Source organism: Monopterus albus, unplaced genomic scaffold (assembly GCF_001952655.1).
Source record: "Monopterus albus unplaced genomic scaffold, M_albus_1.0 scaffold372.1, whole genome shotgun sequence".
NCBI lineage: Eukaryota > Metazoa > Chordata > Actinopteri > Synbranchiformes > Synbranchidae > Monopterus > Monopterus albus.
The window spans coordinates 212,541-231,913 of NW_018128252.1; the positions used below are offsets into that span (position 1 = coordinate 212,541).

General features: G+C 40.8%; 1 protein-coding gene across 1 annotated transcript in view; it reads right to left on the bottom strand.

The window, feature by feature from the left end:
• The window catches only part of herc1 (HECT and RLD domain containing E3 ubiquitin protein ligase family member 1), a 62,652-nt gene that overhangs the window by 5,693 nt on the left and 37,586 nt on the right, over positions 1 to 19,373 (bottom strand). The window contains 32 exon segments of the mRNA XM_020585623.1: positions 1,602 to 1,854; positions 2,816 to 2,892; positions 2,996 to 3,161; positions 3,858 to 4,027; positions 4,240 to 4,409; positions 5,068 to 5,206; positions 5,323 to 5,492; positions 6,022 to 6,124; positions 6,248 to 6,370; positions 6,609 to 6,764; positions 7,012 to 7,193; positions 8,120 to 8,258; positions 9,348 to 9,473; positions 9,617 to 9,682; positions 9,803 to 10,102; positions 10,760 to 10,933; positions 11,041 to 11,142; positions 11,436 to 11,582; positions 11,823 to 11,943; positions 12,205 to 12,428; positions 12,555 to 12,685; positions 12,852 to 13,052; positions 13,602 to 13,738; positions 14,256 to 14,383; positions 14,516 to 14,666; positions 14,668 to 14,707; positions 15,240 to 15,453; positions 16,242 to 16,509; positions 17,255 to 17,429; positions 17,585 to 17,785; positions 18,109 to 18,161; positions 18,793 to 19,061. Of these exon segments, the coding sequence (XP_020441279.1) occupies positions 1,602 to 1,854; positions 2,816 to 2,892; positions 2,996 to 3,161; positions 3,858 to 4,027; positions 4,240 to 4,409; positions 5,068 to 5,206; positions 5,323 to 5,492; positions 6,022 to 6,124; positions 6,248 to 6,370; positions 6,609 to 6,764; positions 7,012 to 7,193; positions 8,120 to 8,258; positions 9,348 to 9,473; positions 9,617 to 9,682; positions 9,803 to 10,102; positions 10,760 to 10,933; positions 11,041 to 11,142; positions 11,436 to 11,582; positions 11,823 to 11,943; positions 12,205 to 12,428; positions 12,555 to 12,685; positions 12,852 to 13,052; positions 13,602 to 13,738; positions 14,256 to 14,383; positions 14,516 to 14,666; positions 14,668 to 14,707; positions 15,240 to 15,453; positions 16,242 to 16,509; positions 17,255 to 17,429; positions 17,585 to 17,785; positions 18,109 to 18,161; positions 18,793 to 19,061 (5,076 nt within the window).

Genomic DNA, 19,373 nt, shown 5'->3' on the forward strand with positions numbered 1-19,373 from the left:
CCCGAAACCTGACAGATCTAGAGGAGATCTGTGTGGAGGAGTGGGCCAAAATCCCTGTTGCAGTGTGTGCAAACCTGGTCAAGAACTACAGGAAACGTTTGACTTCTGTAATTGCAAACAAAGGTTTCTGTACCAAATGTTAACACTGATTTTCTCAGGTGTTCAAATACTTATGTTCAGCAGTGCAAGACAAATAAATTCTTTAAAAATCATACAATGTGATTTCCTGAATTTTTTTTTTTAATTCCGTCTCTGAGTGGGAATGCACCTACAATGTGAATGTCAGACCCCTCCATGATTTCTAAGTGGGAGAACTTGCAAAATCACAGGGTGTTCAAATACTTCTGTTCCTCACTGTATGTGTTCAGCAGTACATGTGTGATTCAGATGAAACAAACAGCTGAGGAGAGGTAAACATACTGTTTAAACAACTATCAGTTATGCTGTCAGGCTTAGTTACTAAGGTGTTAATAATGACTTTGAAAAGTCTTTATTGCACTTGGAGCCTGTGCTTAAGCCTAAAAACAGTGTAAATATAGTGTAGCTCAAGTGAGAATATGGAGGGATGGTGGACATATCTAACTGGTATTTACTACTGAGGTGGAATAGCACTTCATCTTATGAGCAATAAGGTTTCAATCTCATGAAGCCAAAGACAGTTTGGTTACTGGGTCCGATGCCGCCCTCTAGTACTTGTTAAAGTTGTCTGATACTACACACCGATACCACTTAATGGCAACATCATGTTAACCTCAGGCTGGTCAAGCAGGTCGCTGGGCAGGGGAGAAAATATTTCAGAGATTCAGGGATATTTGAAGATAAGTGACGATGACTAAAAGTAAAACTCAGATTCTCTGCTCTGCTGTGTGCGTCTGTGAGGCATCAATGTGAAGAACGCTTTTGACACAGACATGAGGTCACATTTTACAGAGACGTGAATGCTCGACATGTGCAACAAATCCAGCAGTAATGGTGAGAGTAATTAATCCGACACCTGTTAAACAAGCAGAACACAAGAGACTTGCAGAAATGTGAAAGTACTTCTTCTACCACTGGTTCCCTCTCTCTCTTGAATAAATTAATTCTAAATTATATGGATTAATATAGGCTAGTTATAGTTATTAAGTTTTTTTAATGGTTACCAAATGTGTGTTGTTTATGGGCTTCCTGGGAAACACACCGAGGTGCTTGATTAGATGATTGATTGGTTGGATCGATTTTTGTTGCCATGGGAGCAAATATTTTGGCCAGGGGAATCACTGAGCTATATCCAGAAAATATAGCAACAAAATATGTAAACAAGGCTGAAACACCTGTACAAGTCAACTTATGGAAATAGAAATTAACTACTTCTAGAAACCTGCTTCCTTATTGAGTGAAAGTAAAATGGGAAATAAATCAGCCAACATTAACACAATGTCAGGCTGAATGAATGATATGGAACAAAATGTAAATTCTGTCCAATCAGCAAACTAATCAACATGATGAAGGGCCTTGGTTTATCAGGTATTCAATATATTGGTTTATCCACAATTTATTAACTGATAAATATATGAATAAATTATATGATATACGGTATCAAACTCAAACATATTTCCCACCTCATGGAAATTATCCTCGGTGATACCACTGTCTTCAATGTGAAGAATGCTTTTGAGTGTTTGTACATAGAGGAGGTCCACCTCCTCCAGGTCCTCCAGCATCAGGGGGATGCAGCACAGCTGTTTCCAAACCATAGGAGCCAGGTGCAGGTCCAGGGGTTTCTTGGTGCGGATGGCAACACCCATAAGGATGCCCAAAAATTTAAATTGGAGCATGTGCTCATCCAGGCAGGCAGACGGGTTGAGGAGAAACCTAGGGAGATGAAAAATACAGAAATATGATTTGGTTTAAACTGCATTCAAATTACAAGATTAAAATGGTACTCTAGTTATGTAGTGTGCAATCAGCCAAAGCAGGACACACTGCCACCCTCTTAGTGCTGTGCCAGGCATGAGAAGATCTTAGAGAATCATCATTTCAAATATTGTAGTAAATATTCCTAGTTGGAGATGTGGATTCTGCTGCATGAGTATGAGATGGTTTTCTAGATGTTCTAATATGTTTTTGTTATTGTTGAATTGTTATGGATTTTTGGGGGACAAAGCTACATTTACAGAGCTGCTTTGTCTCAGTCTTGAGATGTATTCAAAAAGAGTTCAACAAAAGGAGGGGCTGTGAGAGTGAAACGGAAAGTTACAAACATATAAGGGAGGGGCTGCAAAAGATAAATATGTAAGAATGTTGAAAATGCAACAGGGCTTCAACCGAGGATGTAAAAAAATAAAATGCATTTTCAATTAAATTAAATATGAAATATTAAATAAATACATTTTAAAAGGATCTTGGATTTTAAATCTATGTATTCTGCATTTCTATTACCAGTACTGGAGAACAGGGATGCATCTACAAACAGCCACCATCAGTACTACTGTATTGGTCAATATCATCTTTAAAAGGAATTTCATATCGATCCAAAACTGCTTGTTTAAAACATTTTTCAGCATGCAGAATTGTTTTGTGATTTAATTTTTGTTACTGTATGTTACTCCAAATAAGGCCAGTGTGGTTGTATGTCTGAAAATGCCGATGTTCACCTGCACAAAAATCACACATTTGCTATTCAGTCTCGTCACTAAGGATGGGGAAAACAATCAGTGATATTCATTTCCACAGTGAATACAAATGTCTCTACTTGTACCTCTACTAGTGATACAATACAATGTGTCCTAAACCTCTGAGTTCTTTGGAAGAATGTTGGTGGCCTGTCATTCACCTGTCTCTGTTGTAGCCAACCTCTGCTGTGGCATTGGGGGAGGGGATGAGCAGGTCTACCACCCCTGTCTCCAACTCCTATAAGAAAATATCAAGCACAAGCCTATAACACGGTACCATAAGAAAATATCTGGTAGATTTTAAAGTATTTCAACAAACAGATTTCTGTAGATGACCATACCTGACACATCTCTGTGATTGTGTCGTCAAAGACTCCACCCGCATCATCCGCCCCCTCTCCCACCAGCTTGACCTTCCAGGCCCTTGAGGGCAGTCGAAGGTCTGAGGCATTCAGCTTCACCACCTGACGAGCGATCTGCACAAAGATGGGCTTACACTTCCGTCCCCTGCAAACAGTTACAGTCCAAAAGGGAAACAGTGAACTAAGGGAAGTTTAAACACAGAAAGGGAACATTGTCAAAAGTCAGATATTTGAAAAGATAAGTTTAGGCCTAAAACCTGATGTTAACTGGCACAAGAAGAGCAAACTCTGCCTGCTGCTTATGTTATTTTCATTCTTCCTTTGTTTTGACATTCAGCAACAGCCCACAGAGGTTTGATTCTGTTTTGGGCACCATTCTTTGAGTGTTTGTGTATGTTTATATATCCATCTTCTAGTTTATTTGGATCTATTGTAACTGTTCTCAGGTTCCTTTTGGATCAGGTCTCCATTTTTAAAAATTGGTTTATGCAGAGAGAGTTCGGGTAGGCTTTCAAGGGTCCCTTACAAATCAGGTCCAATATCCTGGACACAAACAAAGACCTGTATGCTACTATAGCATGTGAATAGAAAGAAAGCCACTTTCGGCTTTTCCTGTTTTTTTTTTTTTTTTTTTTAAAGGGGGTCGCCACAGCAAATCGTCACACTGATGACTCGCATTTGACATTTGGCACGTGTTTTGCGCAAGATGCCCTGGATTCGAACCTGGGGGGCCGTGGCGAGACCACCACGCCTTAAGCACTAGCCTACCAGGGACAGGTTACTATAGCATGTGAATAGGTGATAGTAAATGCATAAGAACGAAGTCCAGTGGAGAACTGACCGGGTGGAGATTCGTTTGACGGTGATTTGTGGACCATAGTTTTTTCCCTGCACCATGGTCTTGCCTATGGAGCGCACCATGGGAAGAGTATACACTCTGGGAGCCAACAGGGGCCTCAACTGGCCCTGGACAATCCCCCAGGTACCAGCGTTATAATGGGAGGTACAGCTCTGCAAAGTAAGAATTACATTTAGCATAATTTTAGAACAGAGGAAAACACATCATGAGTCATGCAGGCAACTTGCTCCAATCAGGAATGGCAGGTTTTTTAATACCCTGCAAAATTCTAGATTTTCAACAACTTGTATTCATCTAAAATTTCCAGTGTTAATGGTTTGATATGCAATATGTGAAGACCTAGTTTTCTTGTGTTTATGCTTACCTGGTTGTTGGGGCTGAGGTTGAGCAATCTCCAGGAGGAGTACATGAGGTCAGAGAAGTGGTAGAGGAGGCGTAGGCGAGCCCTCACCACCTCAATGCTCACCTCTTTTAGCCCGCTGTACTGAGGAGGCACCGCCACAGGCAGACCCAGCTGGAGAGGAACCGACGAGCCTGAGAAGGACGAGGCAGAGTGAAACGCCAAGACACACAAGATGGGGGATGGAGAGAAGAGGACAGAGCACAGAGGCATCAAAAGAGGGACAAGAAGTGAATAAAAAGATGGTGGGAGAAAAAAGTTGTAAAACTCAAAAACCTAACACTGAATACAGTATTGTAAATGTATTCTGTAAAAATGAGCAGAATTTCTTAGGTAGCTGTAGCATAAAAACAGTAGCATCTAAAAAGTATTACAAATGTATTAAAAAAATTTAGTAAATGATTACTTTTGTGATGAATTAATTTACAGATTACCCACTTTATTATACAATTGTTTAGTCTAGGAAATTTTGAAAAATACAGGAAAAATATAACAGAGAAACAAAACACCTGTCATTTCCTAGAAGGCATGTGTGATGTCTTTGAAACGCTTGTTTTGTTTGCCCAGTTGACCAAAGTCCCAACATATCTCACTTATGGCCATAAAAAGAAGTAAATTCTCACTCTCAAGAAGTGCATTAATTAAATAATCAACCAAGGTATTTTCACAAACATACATTAAATCATCAGTGTTTGGTCACCAAACAGTGATGAGGCATCATCTGAAAACAGTGTGCTGTGCCCCACTTTGTATTTACTACACATTGTGCACATGTTTGCAAGTGTGTCAAACCTGGTGCTCGAGGTGGCACAGAGGGAGCGGTCCAAGCAGCACTGTGGCACCGTCCAGCAGAGATCTGGTGGATGTTTTTGCCCTGCAGCGTTGTCGCCAGTGTGGGTTCTCTTACATGGTTTGTGTGACCCAAACCCAGCTAGACAACAGTGTTACAGTTCATACAAAGTCACCAAGAATAATCATTTTGCAGTAGTACCACAAAGTCTAACTAAAAATCTTTGAGTGGGGCTTCACTGTGTGACAGTAGGTTACCTGTCCCTCTGAGTTGCTACCCCAGGTGTAAACATCTCCTGTGGAGGACAGCACCAGAGTGTGTTCAGCTCCAACAGCAATATCCTCGATGTGGATCCCTGACAGTGCTGGCACCTGCTGGGGCCGGTTGTGGTTCCTGGCTCGGCCCTCTGGCAAGCCAATTAAGCGGTCTACAACAGAAAACAAAAACAAATTTTACTTTGACACAATTATAAGTCAAAAAAAAAAAGCAAATGGTCTTTATATAAACTCTACTGTGTGTTTGGTAGAATTTGAAAAACTAATGTCATAGCTACTGAAAAATAACTATGAATACAACATTTGCCATTTTTTTTTATTATTATAATTATTATTAGGGGTACAACTAAATTATTTTAATCTAATAATCTGCCAATAAATAATTTGATTATCAGTTCATTTTTTCATCTACAAAAATCAGAAGACAGTGAAAAATGCCAAAAAGATTCACCAAGACCAAGAGACATCAAATGGTAATGTTTGCCAGATCAAGAGTTAAAGTTTACTATCAAGAAAAAGCAACAAATCATCACATTTGACAAACTTGAACCAATAAATATTTGGCATTTTGCTTGGAAAATTACTTAATAAATCAATACTTTCTGTGAAATGACAAATTTTTGCAGGTCTAATCATTATCGTGTTAATCATGAGTTGGGGAGAAAAGAAAACCTAGCATACCTTGGCCAAACGTAAACACTTTGCCATCTTTGGTTAAAGCCACAGAGAACTGTGTTCCACACGCCAGTTTCTTGATGCCAATTCCACATAGTACTTCCACTTTCTAAGAAATTAAACATTGTAATTATATATTCTAACTCATTAAAATACCAGATCCTGTATAAACAATGTCATAGGTTTTAAAGTTTAAATGAAGCAGTAGGCCTCATAGTGCCATAGTGTTTACCTGAGGTGAAGACTTGGCTGTGGAATTGCCCAGTCCTAGTTTTCCATAGTCTCCATCACCAAAAGCCCAAACCATCATTCCATCAGCAGAGACAACCAAAGTGTGGTTTAAACCACAAGCCACCTGAGGCAGGAACACGTCATCATAAACTCTGTACATTTTATTAAGACTTCGAAATATTCAAGCTGGCAAATATGCCAAACATAAGTGAGAAAAAAAAAGATGTTGCTTCTTTCTACAGTCACGTCTTTGCATGGCTAACCAAGAAATACTAAATTAGACTCATACTAATGTTTAAATTAATGTTATGATGGTGTGTGGTGTGTACAGGTAAGTTCTTGACTATATTTTGTTGTCCTACCTGTCCAACTTGGTAACCCTCCAGAGCAGTAACCTTCTCTGGCAGCTTCTTGTTCGAGGTGTTGCCCAGGCCCAGTCTGCCATAATCACCATTACCAAACGTGAAAAGCTTCCCATCAGCTGTGACCACTGCTGAATGTTTGAACCCACAGGACATCTGGGAAGGGGAAAAAAAAAACAAAACATGTCAGCAAAAAATAATTAAATAAACAAGTAAATATAAAAACAACAAGAAAATTCAAAGTAGGACCACACCTACACTAAAATGAGGCTAACTAATCTGTAATAAAATCGTACATTATTTACCATTTACTAATGGGTCCCTTTGAGCTGTGATCATCACTTTTACTGGAAGTGAGTAAGATCCATTTTTACAATATGCATTTGAGTAGAGGCAGACTGACCTGCACAACCTCCTCTCCTTGCAGAGCTTCAATCTGTCTGGGTCGGCGCTGGCGGTCACTGTTTCCGTGGCCCAGCTTACCATAGTCCCCGTCCCCCCAGCTGAACACCTCGCCACTCTCTGTCAGAGCCATGGAGTGACCGTCACTGCCACACGAAGTCACCAGCTGAGTCACAACAAAACCTGAGCATAGGAGGGACAACAAACATGACACAAAAGAGTACACCAAATTAAAATGTAGACGTTTTAAGACATTTTTAAAACTACTAAATAAAATTTATTAAGACTTATGTCATGCTCATTACCATGGTCCTGCAGGATTTAAGGATAGACTTCGTTTCAAAACAGTGTTTGGATCTTTACATATGATACAGAAATTGTATTCTTGCATTTCTGTGCTCTAGAGTCTATCTTAGCTCTTGTGGCTTTTTGGAAGTGCACACCCCTTTTGGGAGTGTTGTCATTGCAGTGACTGGTTTGTATGTAAGTACCTTGTTGTCAACACCATTCAAGCTTAGATAAATCACATCAGCCATGATACTCTAATTAAAAATTAAGGTTTACTGGCATCTTTGCTTTAATGTTCTGCCACCTTTTTCACTGCTTTGATTTTTAAAGCTGAGCGCCCATTAGGAATGCACACTAGTTTCCTTTTTTGGATCGTATGGTAGATCTTTGTAAATAAAGTTTAAGACTTTTTAAAACCCTCTAAAGCCTTTTTTGAAGTAACTGAATTCACTGCTTTTAATACTTTTCCAAACCTGCATATACAAGGTGAAGTACATTATTAAAGTTATTGAAGTACAGTAGGGAGCTCTCTTTTTACATTAATAGCATTCTCTCCTGTCCCCTCCAGTCCTAATCATGTTAAATGTTAAATGAAAGATAAACCACTTCTACTACTGTGTTTGTAATGTTTTGTTACATTTTTGTTCCAGCTGTCAGATCCATTTGGGATCCGATTCCTGAGTGGCAACATGCCTACAGTCACTAATATCACAGGTGAACACATCTCTTATGTCTCATCATTCTTTATGGATAGATTTATAAATAGTTAGATTGATAGACAGACAGATACACAGATAGATATGGATTTTTTTGATTATCACCTTGCAGAGCTGAGATGACAGTGAGCACATGCAGGTCATCAGAGTTGCCTTGTCCCAGACGGCCATAGCTACCCTCTCCACAGGCCAACACTGTCCCGTTCGGCTGGATCACAAAGGTGCAGTTCTGACCACACACCACCTGGAGGAGGAGAGATGGCGATACTTGGATGAATAAGCAAATAAAGAGGACTTCAGCAGGGATCAGTTTAGCTGGTAAATACCCTACTGCACAAGTCAGTTAAAATATCAGTGGTTTGGTGAAATTCAAACTCAATCAGATTTAGTGCTTCATAGTCGTATGCCGCCACCAACCAGTCAAATTCATGGTAATGGAATAAATGTGAGGTCACGGACCTTGACCTTTGATCACCAAAATCTAATCAGTTCATCCTTGAGTCCGAGTGGACGTTTGTGCCAAATTTGAATAAATTCTTTCAAGGTGTTCCTGAGATATCTCATTCAAAAGAATGGAAAGGATGGACAACCTGAAAACATAATGAAAATGAAATACTGTAGTTATTCAGAATTATACTTCTATAAAGTTGGGAGACTCACAAGTGACAGACTAAAAAGTAAGAGGCCAAAGTGAAAGCAGCAGAGTCTGGCATATCTTGACTTTTGCCTCTATAGCCCCTTTCAGAGTTTCACTCATTTCCATTAATCTGACAGAATCTGAATGTATCAGCTTCATGTCTGAATGAGCACCCTGGTCACCTTTCTGTAAAGGTCGCAATCCGACTACGGCAGAACTAGTAACATTTACATATCAGTCTGAACTGCATGCAACAGCATTAACGGATAGGCATGCACAACTTGACAATATCAATTGTTATTTGCTATATGCACGCGTACGGTGGCTCTCTCTGTCATGGTCATGGATATGTCTGAATGAAGCCTTGAGGAACATGTAAAAGTGACCTAAAAGGACTTATTACACATCATGTTGCAAACCATAGCACTGGATTCTATACTGTCCTTAATGCAAGTTATTAGCTTTTCTTACCTGCCTCCTAAGTGCCCAGTTCTTTAAAATTGTCCAGTTGGCTCAATTTTTTCTCCTTTACAATGTACCAGGCAATAAAAGTACTGACTGTTCTAATGAAGTATACAAAAACTGCTACATGTACTCTTCATGCTCATGTGCTGTAACTGGATTACAGGTAATTACAAGCAACATGGTGTTTTGTGGATGTAATTTACAAATACATGATGTGTGTTGTCTGTGTACCTTTTGTGCCTGAGAGAATGACGGGGCAGTGGTGGGCACCAGGATGTTTCTACCAGCCTCTGCCAGCTGGCCATGTCGCCCTGCACCCCACAGATAAACATCACACTTCCCACCAAGGTGCCAGTCCTGCAAACACCCAACACACACAAGTGAAAGATGGACAAGTCAAAAAGTGGTTTAAAAACCACAGCTATCACCTTCAGAGTTTGAGGAAATTAAACACAGACAAACCCTTTATTACAGGCTGTCTAGCCATTAATCTAAATTACCTCTGGTCTTGAGGTGGCCCAGGACATGATCTGTTCATCCATACCAGACACCCATTTACTGTTGTCCTGAAGAAACAGGGTGCAAAGGCCGTTATTATGTGCTACACAGGTGGTAATTAGTGAGCATTATAAATTACAGTTCTAACACCTGATGCAGCTGCACAAACATGAGCAGCTTCCCCTCACCATGAGCAGAGCCATTTCATCTTTGGGTACAGGCTCCAGGTCAGGCACAGAGAAGGACTCAGGAAAGGTGGCGCCTCGAGCAAGGGCCTCTGCTGCCTTGACTGTTGTAGAGAAGCAGTCCAACCAAGCCCACTCACTGGCACTCCAGACTGCAGTGCCAGACTCTGGTGGGCAGTGTCGAAGGAGAGGTGGCACAGGGGGGCGACACAGGAGCTGGTCCAGGTGAAGACCCACAGCCAAGGAGGCGAGGCACTGCATATAGGGGCTGTGGACAAGCTGCTCCCCACATACGACATGGGGCTGGAAGTTTACAAAAAGACAATGTCAGCAACAACAGGATGATATTTGAAAAAAAAATTACACACAGATGTTCTAATACTATTAAATACTACTGATCCATGACAAATCCTTGCATTTTATTTGATTATGCACAATAATGAATCAATTTGGTGTATCATCACTTTCTTGGGGCACTTTTCAGGCTCAGAGTGCCACGAAATAAACCCCAGAAACATGGTGTGAAGTTGTCAAATTCTGCTGTGGGCCTAAATAATGGCACACTTTTAAATCTGAATGCAATATTATACATTTCATACAGGCATATGAAATTAAAACAGAGACTGTTCCACTCCAGCCTCAGGTAGACCCTGGTGCAGCATGAAAATGTTCCTCCCCTCTTCCTGACTTTCAAGAACCAGCAGTAACAAGCGATTTTAGCCCTCAAAGCATTAATGACTCAAATTTTGGGACATCTTGGCTAAACACTGGGCTTTGCTAAGTAACAAAAAAGGAATTAAATCAGAACTCTTAAAATCTCATAACAAGAAAAAAAGATAAGTAATGAAACAATACTTTTCCAGTCTCATTATTAAATTATATTAAGGCTATTAAAGAAAGATAATATAAATGGTGATTGGCAGCAGATGCATTAACATGGAGAGCATATTGTCCTTGTACCTTCTCATAAACATACTGCTCCTGCAGCATGACAGGCAATCTCTCCAGGAAGGCCCTCATGCAGGGTGCCATGTTGAGGCCAACTACACCCTGCTTCTTCAGAGCTGTGCGGCAAGTGGCCAGCACGTGGTTGGACACCATGAAGTCTTTGGAGCAGTTCACAACAAGCACATCCTGACAATCAAGCCATGTAAACACACATGACAAATGGAAGCAGACCAGAAAGTTAGTATGTGTTTTAGTGAACCATTGAAGAGTAAGACTCGGGTGAGAAGTCTTACCTTTGATCTGTTGGAGCAGACAGCAACACCCACATCTGGGATCCAGACAATATTCTGGATCGCCCCTGAACCGGCTACTACTGTCTGGAGCACTGACCCATCCTGTCAGAAAGGGGGACACAAACATAATGACTCCAGTGGAAAGGTATTTAGTGGTACTGTAAAGTCTGCAGTGTGATGTGTGAATGCCAGTCGAATTAAATTTCCTTTTATTTTTCCACCTCTATGCTTTTATATGAGGTGTTTTACATACTGTATACATCTGTGTACAGTGGTGGAATGTAACTAGGTACATTTACTCAAGTTCTGTACTTAAGTACAAATCCTCCACTACTGTCTGTGTACTGTGTAGTATTTACATACATCATGTAGGGGTGTTTGTCTATGTTTCTTACCCGCAGGGACCAGATGTTCATGAGGCCTCCCACTCCTCCAGATGCCAGGGCCAGACCATCAGGGCTGAAGGCCAGTGTTCTTACTGGAGTGATGTGGCCCTTCAACTGGAAAACACACACTGCTCCATCTTCTGACCACTGAGAAGACTATGACACAACCACGACAACAGCTTGTAAGTGAAAGAACACACTATCTTGGCTGAACGTTTGTGATCTTGTCAAAAATGTGCTCCTAGCACAGCTCCTAGGACTGTATTGCATTTTACCCCATTTGCATTATAATATCTTGAAAGAAGAAAAACATCTTCATCAGTTCACACTTTCATTCATATTGGCCTCAGTCAAGCAACAAATCAAGGTAACTATTTATGAAATGAATAAAAGTACCATGAATTTAGTTTTCGCTTCATTCTCCCACCATCCCTCTGAGTCAAAGGAACAGGATTCTGGAAAGTTGGAGATGTCTCGAGGAACAGTCCAGACTGAGACTAGTCCATTCTGGCAGCATCTGAAAAACAAAGCTGTCTATGTTAAAGTAAAAAAGGACATTTCTCTGGCAGAAAACATAACTGAACAAAAAACAAAAGTAATTGGCTAAATGGCACCAAAATATAATGACAAAAAGTGATGACAGCTACATCACTGCAATTTGAAAAAACATGATGATGAGAACACCTCAAACTTTTTTTAAAATAAGAAAGGAAAGAAAGACAGAAAGAAAGAAAGGAAGGAAAGCCACAGTACAGCCTATTATTACAGAACAACATACACAGCTAGCATGCTGAGGGGTTTAGGCCCATGCCCAGGCAGGCTGCACCAGGCCACGCCATTAACCAGGGAAGGGTGTCTAAGACTCTGTAGGCAGTGCCAGCCAGAGCCAGAGCCCGAGTCAGAATGAGAGTCCTGGCTGGCCCATAGCTTCACTGTCTCCTCTTTGGCACAGGTCAATAAGATCTGACCAGTAGGACTCCACTTTATACTGGTGATTGACTCCTGGAAAAACAGATCAGATTTTATTAAAGGAATCCGACTATAATCTTGCATGTTTATAAGTTTCATAAATATCTTTCTTTGAAAAAATATAGATTGCAACTGATTCATTTTGTAGCTCTAGTTCACCTTGTGTGCATCTATGACCACAATGGCTCCCTTTTCCAGGGGCTCTTTGGATCCAATCAACAGCTTTCCATCTGCATAGCCCACAGCAAAAGGCTTGTCTTCACTATACCAGGCAATGTGCATCACTGCGACTGAGAGAGGATAAAATTTCAGTTTGGCAGACAGGGACGTCATTACCTAATATAGAAAAACTACTTACAAACTAGGTTTGTCAATCAGAAAGAAAATATAATGCAAAAAACACTTATCACACAGAAAAATGGCCTAAAAGAAAAACTAAAAATACCCCCATCATACCATTTTTCCTGTAGCAGTGCTCCAGCTCAGTGCGGTGCATAACGGCGGTATCCAGGACCTCAATGAGGCCCAGGGATCCGTCCATTCGTCCCACAAGCAGCATGTCCTTGGGTTCCCCGCACCACAAGGACTCTGGCTCCTCTTCAGGCCAGGTTAGAGCAGATACCCAGTGAGGCTGCACATCCAAAATGCCCTTACCACCTTAGAGGTGAGAAAAGGAGATGACAGTTACAGCAGTGTTGTCGTTATTGCATTGATAATAAACACTATATACAGTATAAACAGTTTTTAAAGGGGAAAAATCTGTGATTGTGGCTTTTATGTGAAAATAGCATTGTATATAATGGTTTTGACTTGCTTTTGCAATAAAGACAGACGCATCTTAACACCACCAGAGAAGATAAGCTCAGAGAAGCTAATAATGTAACTGTGGACTTTCATCCTTGAGGCGACCAAATCAAGGACAGATGGTGCATGCTGCAGGGTGTGTGGTGGGAGGAAATTATGATTGGAGCGCTTCCAATCCCATAGGCATATTTATGTTTAATGGGAGCTATAAAATCTTAAAACCCTCTCATTCATATTCTGCAGACTGCACACAACAGTAATAGAAGCTGGGCCACATAATACATTTTATACTCAGTTTTTCAAATCAGCTAAACTGGATCTCATCGTTAACATATTTTCTACTAAAAAACATAATGGGGACCCCAAAGGAGGTTGAAAATAAATAAATAAATAAATGTTTACCATTAACTTGCCAGATGTTAACCATTTTCTCCATGGCGGAGGCCAAATATTTTCCAGTGACACTCCAGGCCAGAGGGGACAGGAAAGGATCGCTAGGAGATCCCAAGCCTGACATGCTCTCCTCTGAAGAGCCATCACTGAAAAGGGACAACACAGAACAATTACTTATTTGGCCATTCAGAGCTAAACACTGACATTTTTGCACTTTGTAAAGTTATGGGGAGTGTGCTGCCTATTTACACATTCTCTTCCTTTGCTCTGTTTTGGTCTTTTCTAACTTCTAAGGAAAATATCAGGCAGCTGCCTGCTTCCCTGAAGTTGAAGAGAGAAGTGTTTGCAGGCCTGAAAACTAAAACAATGTACTAAAAAGATGCTAAACTCCTATGAGGGAAACTGTGGAAATGGGTGATAGTTCACTGTAGGTCCGCTAATCCTACATCCGCTTTCACATTAAAATTCAGACCTGGTCACACCAAAAGTGGCTGCAGCAAAACTAATCTGCAGGACTTCACTAGTATAATAAAACAAATAGGCCACACTGTATCTGCAGAAAAGTAACAGAGCAGAGCATAGAGCAGACTTATTAACTGACAGACCTCAAAAATTATTTTCAAAGGTAACTGTGGTTTCTGCTTAGTGTTTAACAAGGCTTACTTTTTATTGAAGATACAGGTCTGCTGCAGGGTGTACTGGCTCTTGGTTACATTCCACACCCTGACTGTCCCATCATTGCCACTGGTGGCCAACAGGCCTTTCTTAGTGCACCAACAACATGTGATGACCTGGGTTAATCAGAGAAAGATTTATGAAATACCAAAACAAAATGCACGCATCGCATAAACTGCAGCTAATAAATGCATTGTAGTGTTTCAAAACAACTCAGAGCTATAAACAGGGCAAGGAAAATTGCCAACCCTGCTCTGGTGAGCTTCTAGCTTGATGAAGGAGCACTTTCGCAGGTCCCCTGCCATATCAGCAAAGGTCTGTGGCCGGCTCTGGTTGTTGTCACGGTCATGGGCAGCCAGTGTGCGGACCAGCTGCTGGGCAGCCCACTGGCGGTGCTGACAGGCAGCAGGCCGCCAGTGCATTGGCCAGCTCCAGAGGGCCTACAGCGGAAGGATTATGGGAAGGATGGGCATACAAACGCGCAATTAGACCTGCTCGACATGGAACACAAGGTGACAAGGTTGCCCAGTGAGTGAGAGAAGGAACACCAATGAAAAGGACAAACACAAAAAAGCACAGAAAAACCAAAATGTGACTCAAGTGAAAAGAGAGCTACAGTGCAGTCTAGCAAAGCCTGAGCCATGTCTGCATGGAAGCTTAACATTACTGATGAATTACAAAAATGTACACAAATACATGCTAATTATTATTTTGTGACATCTAACATCTAGGCCAGCAAAACGTCCCCAGCAAAAATGTATATTTTTAATTAATATGCAGAATTAAAACGTGCATTTTGTTTTTAAAAGAAAAACAAAGTAATAGCCAATATCCATTCACTTATCACAAAAACTACCTGTACCTGCATGATTATAAGCATGAGATATATGGATAGCCAGTGAGATAAAGAACAGACCAGATAACATGGAATAATAACTTATTGCAAGATCCAGCTCTTCTAAGTCAACAAACCTCTTTTATCCATGTCCGCCTTGTCATAGGCAGGTCTGAGTCTGGCCCCTTTATCTGCCAGCAAAGCTACTAGAGCCTGTGTGACCACAAAGTTGGGAGACGTGATGAGCTTGTTCTCCTCAGTCACTCCACGTAGAAAGCTGGGCAGGAACTTCCTCTGGATGGGATCATCCACTGTGGTCAGGTTCATGCCTGTAGCTGCGGAGATCAGGTTCTGTAACAGAGAGTCACAGCTTTCATTTTAAACAGTAAATTAACAGGTAACTGGGAACAGATCAGACAAATACAGAGGCTGCTTACTAATATATGATTACATTTACTTATGAAACAAGGAAATATAAAACTAAAGGTATGTCTCTGATAACAGACTACCCTAAATGGGGGCATGGTTTCTTCTCCTGTTAAAATAAAGTAATGTATGTGTAGCATTTACAGAATCTACAGCACTGAAAGGATAGATCCTTAAAGTGCCCGACTAGCTGCTTTGCCTGCTTAAAGTATTTATGCTGAAGTAAGATGGCTCCTGGCTCAGATGTGTTATTACTCATTTCACTCTATGGAAGAAGGTGAATAAGCATAATTCTGGCATTAGGATTATTTTGAACAAATCTTTAAAATGTTTAACTGATCTTCATTTTAAAGGTAATGCTTACACTGTTACATATAACATCACTCCTTTAATCACTCCATATACAAGTATTTCTAGTAAACATAATATCTAATCACTTCCAGCTTTATTACTGATCACTGCTAGCAGATAAAGCATCTTACCTTGGGTTAAATGTCAATATACAGCACCAAAGATTGCAATCAATAAATCCTTTGATTCGGAAGAATTACTTCCTTAAACACACTATAAATGAAAAACAAGCTAGAATTAATAACTACTGGCAATAACTCTTTCCAGTGAGCTGTTAAACTGAATTCTAGAACCAAGCTCAAAAAAGCCATTAAAAGAAATGAGATGAAGATCGGTACTGGGCTGAAGAGCCCGTTATGTACCTGAGTACAGAGCTGCACTAACAGCTTTGCAGCATTGGGACTGTTGGAGGCCAGGCAGCCCACTGCTGTACTGAGGTAAGCCAGACAGGAGATGGGCTTGCTCGCTTTGGCGGCTCCACGGGGCCTTTCAGCATGCCCCGAGCCTGCTGTAGGACTGGTGGAAAGACCGGCCCGGCCCGCTGCCGCCAGGCACATCAGCCTGACCAGAGTCCTGATGTCTGTCAAACCAAGAGACTCCAGACCTGCTGCAAGGCTGCAGCTCGAGCCACTGTGTGGGAGGGAAGCAGTGGTGGTGAAGGAGAGACGTAACGAAATAAAGAGAGAACGAGAAAGCATGGATTTTATATCATAGAGAGGGTCAAGAACATTTAAAGAACAAGTTCATATTCCATAAAATGAATAAAATATTTTGGGGATTATAAGAGCTCACTTAATTTACATTAGCGGCCATGATATAACACATATACTGTATATCTAAGCAATTAATTTCATCTTGCTACATCCCTCCCAGATTTCATTATTATTATGTCAATTTTTGTGAATTAATGTCACGCTGAGCAGAATCTTTACATGACTATGACACCCCTCAAGTATGACTGTATAAATTCTTTGAACAAAAGCATCTCTTTTTTCATACTACCAACCAGAACATATCAAGGTCAGGCATTTTCTAATTCCATACACAGTGGCTTTACATTACAAATATCTCAAGTAAATGGATGGTATTTATTGTAAATAAATTCACAGATTCCCTCTCATTCACCCATTTACAAACACTGATGCCAGGAACAGGCTATGAGTTGTTTAGGCCAATGTTTCCATCATCCAATTGTCACAACCTAAAGAAATTACAATTTTCAGCTCCACAACTACAATCTGTTGCAGTGACAGAAAACTTTCATGCAGGAAGATGTGATTTCAGAAGTCTACTGTTGAGAGAACCTGACAAAATTCTACAATCCATTTATGCCCCATAAGTTGAGTAGTCATGTTCTCGTGTTGGTGAAGCCTACCTGACAGACAGTAAGGACAGGGCTCTCATCACCATGGTCCTAGCCAACAGCACCTGGGCTGCAGCGGTCACCCTCCTCAGCGCCATCACTCGGTCATGAGGGCTCTGCAGGGCTGCTGCCTGCTCCCCAAGGGTCACCCGGCCTGAAGAGCTCTTATCTACTGAGGTCTGACAGCCTAAACACAAACACACACTCCATTTATTACTTTTATATATAAAAGTGGTTACATGGTTAAAGGCCAACATCACATCCAACACAAAACTATATGACAAAAAAAGCATTAAAAATGTTGTACCACAGAAGTAATGAGTTTATGAACCTCATCCTCACCTATCTGCAGCAGGGTCTCCTCCATACTGTTGGTGGCTGTCACCATGGCTACAGAGGCTCCCAGTGGGTCGCTGTCAGGGAACTGAACAGCCTCTGGGACGATCCGGCGCTCACTCAGACCCAACGGGCCGGCCAAAAGCTCAAACTCTTCCTCCCCAGTCAACTTCTCGTCTTCATCAACATCCAGCATGTCCCAGTCCTCTGCAACGGGATGCACAAACACACACACACACACACACACACACACAGTTAGAAATAAAAAACAAACACATACAGTTGCATTCAAACATTTGGGAAACCCTGGGAAAATTACAAATTTTGTTGATTGTTTTAAATGAAATACATTGGATACATATTTACTTTTTTCCCTTCTACAGGAGAGAGAGAGAAAAAAAAAACATACAAAACATGTACTACCCTAGGAGTTCCAAAACATTAACTTAAACTGCATTTGGGTGTATCACTGCAAGAAATATTAACTATAACACTGAATTTCAAATCAACATTTCAACATCAAGTCTTACCTTCATAGACACTGTCCTGCTTTCCCAGGAGGTCAGGAGCCTGTCCCTTATACCTGGATACATACCACAGCATAAATAAGATTACACTGATGATGATTAGTAGTTTGAAATTTAAGAAAACCAATATTTGACTAATAATGGTTTTCTTTAGGATTTAGCTCACTAACTTCTGAAGATGCATCAAATCTGTTGACACCCTCCTGAATCTGCAGAGTTTCAGCTAGAATTTGATCTTAGTTGCAAGTCTGTAGCATTATTTGTTCTGTGGGCCATACCGAAAAAAATTCGTCCAAATCCGCTCATTAATTTTTGAATTATACTGTGAATAAACAAAACTGCTTGTTATGGAGTAGCGATGGATTACTACTAGTTGATAAATTGGGCAAATATATCCACTGATCCAAAATTTGAGATGCTTATTACAAATTGTTTATTCTTTGCAAGTAAAAAATAAATAGCAGTTGGTATTATTATTTTCCCCAACCTTCAACAATCCAGTATTGGTTGAGCTGTAGTTATTATCTCTGCCAGAAGGTTATGTTTTTACCAGTGTTTGTTGTTTTCACCAACTCTATGTGAAATCAACTTGGTTGTATGAGTCATACCAGAGCAAAAACATGAATAATACTAAAGCACATTCAGCAAAAGTATTTTCTTGTTCCCTTCATTCTTCAGTATGCATACCTCTCCACAATGGGGACTTTGGCCTTGCTTTTGATGGCCAAGTACTTCTCTCTGCAACTGCCACACAGCAGGTAGTAAGGGTTTCCACTGCCGCACTCCCCTCCAAACCAGCCATCTACGTAGGAGCCGTTACTGCGGTAGCCTTGTCGGTTCGCACTGCGGCCGCAGCCCGGGTGGCTCTTCTTCATGTGTTGATTGAAGTTGGCCACGTTGGCCTCACACAGCTCACACACGACCACTTCATCTCGGTCATCCGTCTCACATACATGCTGCAAGGTGTGGTACAATTACGGAGAAACACACAGACACACATTGTATTCATGAAGACAAAATGTGTATAAACATGACATCCATGACAAAGAGGTTAGGCTTCAGATCAGCAGTAAAGCATTCATGCAATGTAACATGTTAGAGACATAAAGGAATCATAGCTTTGCATTTTTGAATTCCAAGCAAAAGCCAATTATCAGCATTCAAAATTATCATTCTGTTAAGTCTTTTATTTCATGTTAGACCTAATGAGCGACTGCGCTTTAACTTAAAGTGTGGCTGAACAGGAAAGAGAGCATTATAAACCCGAT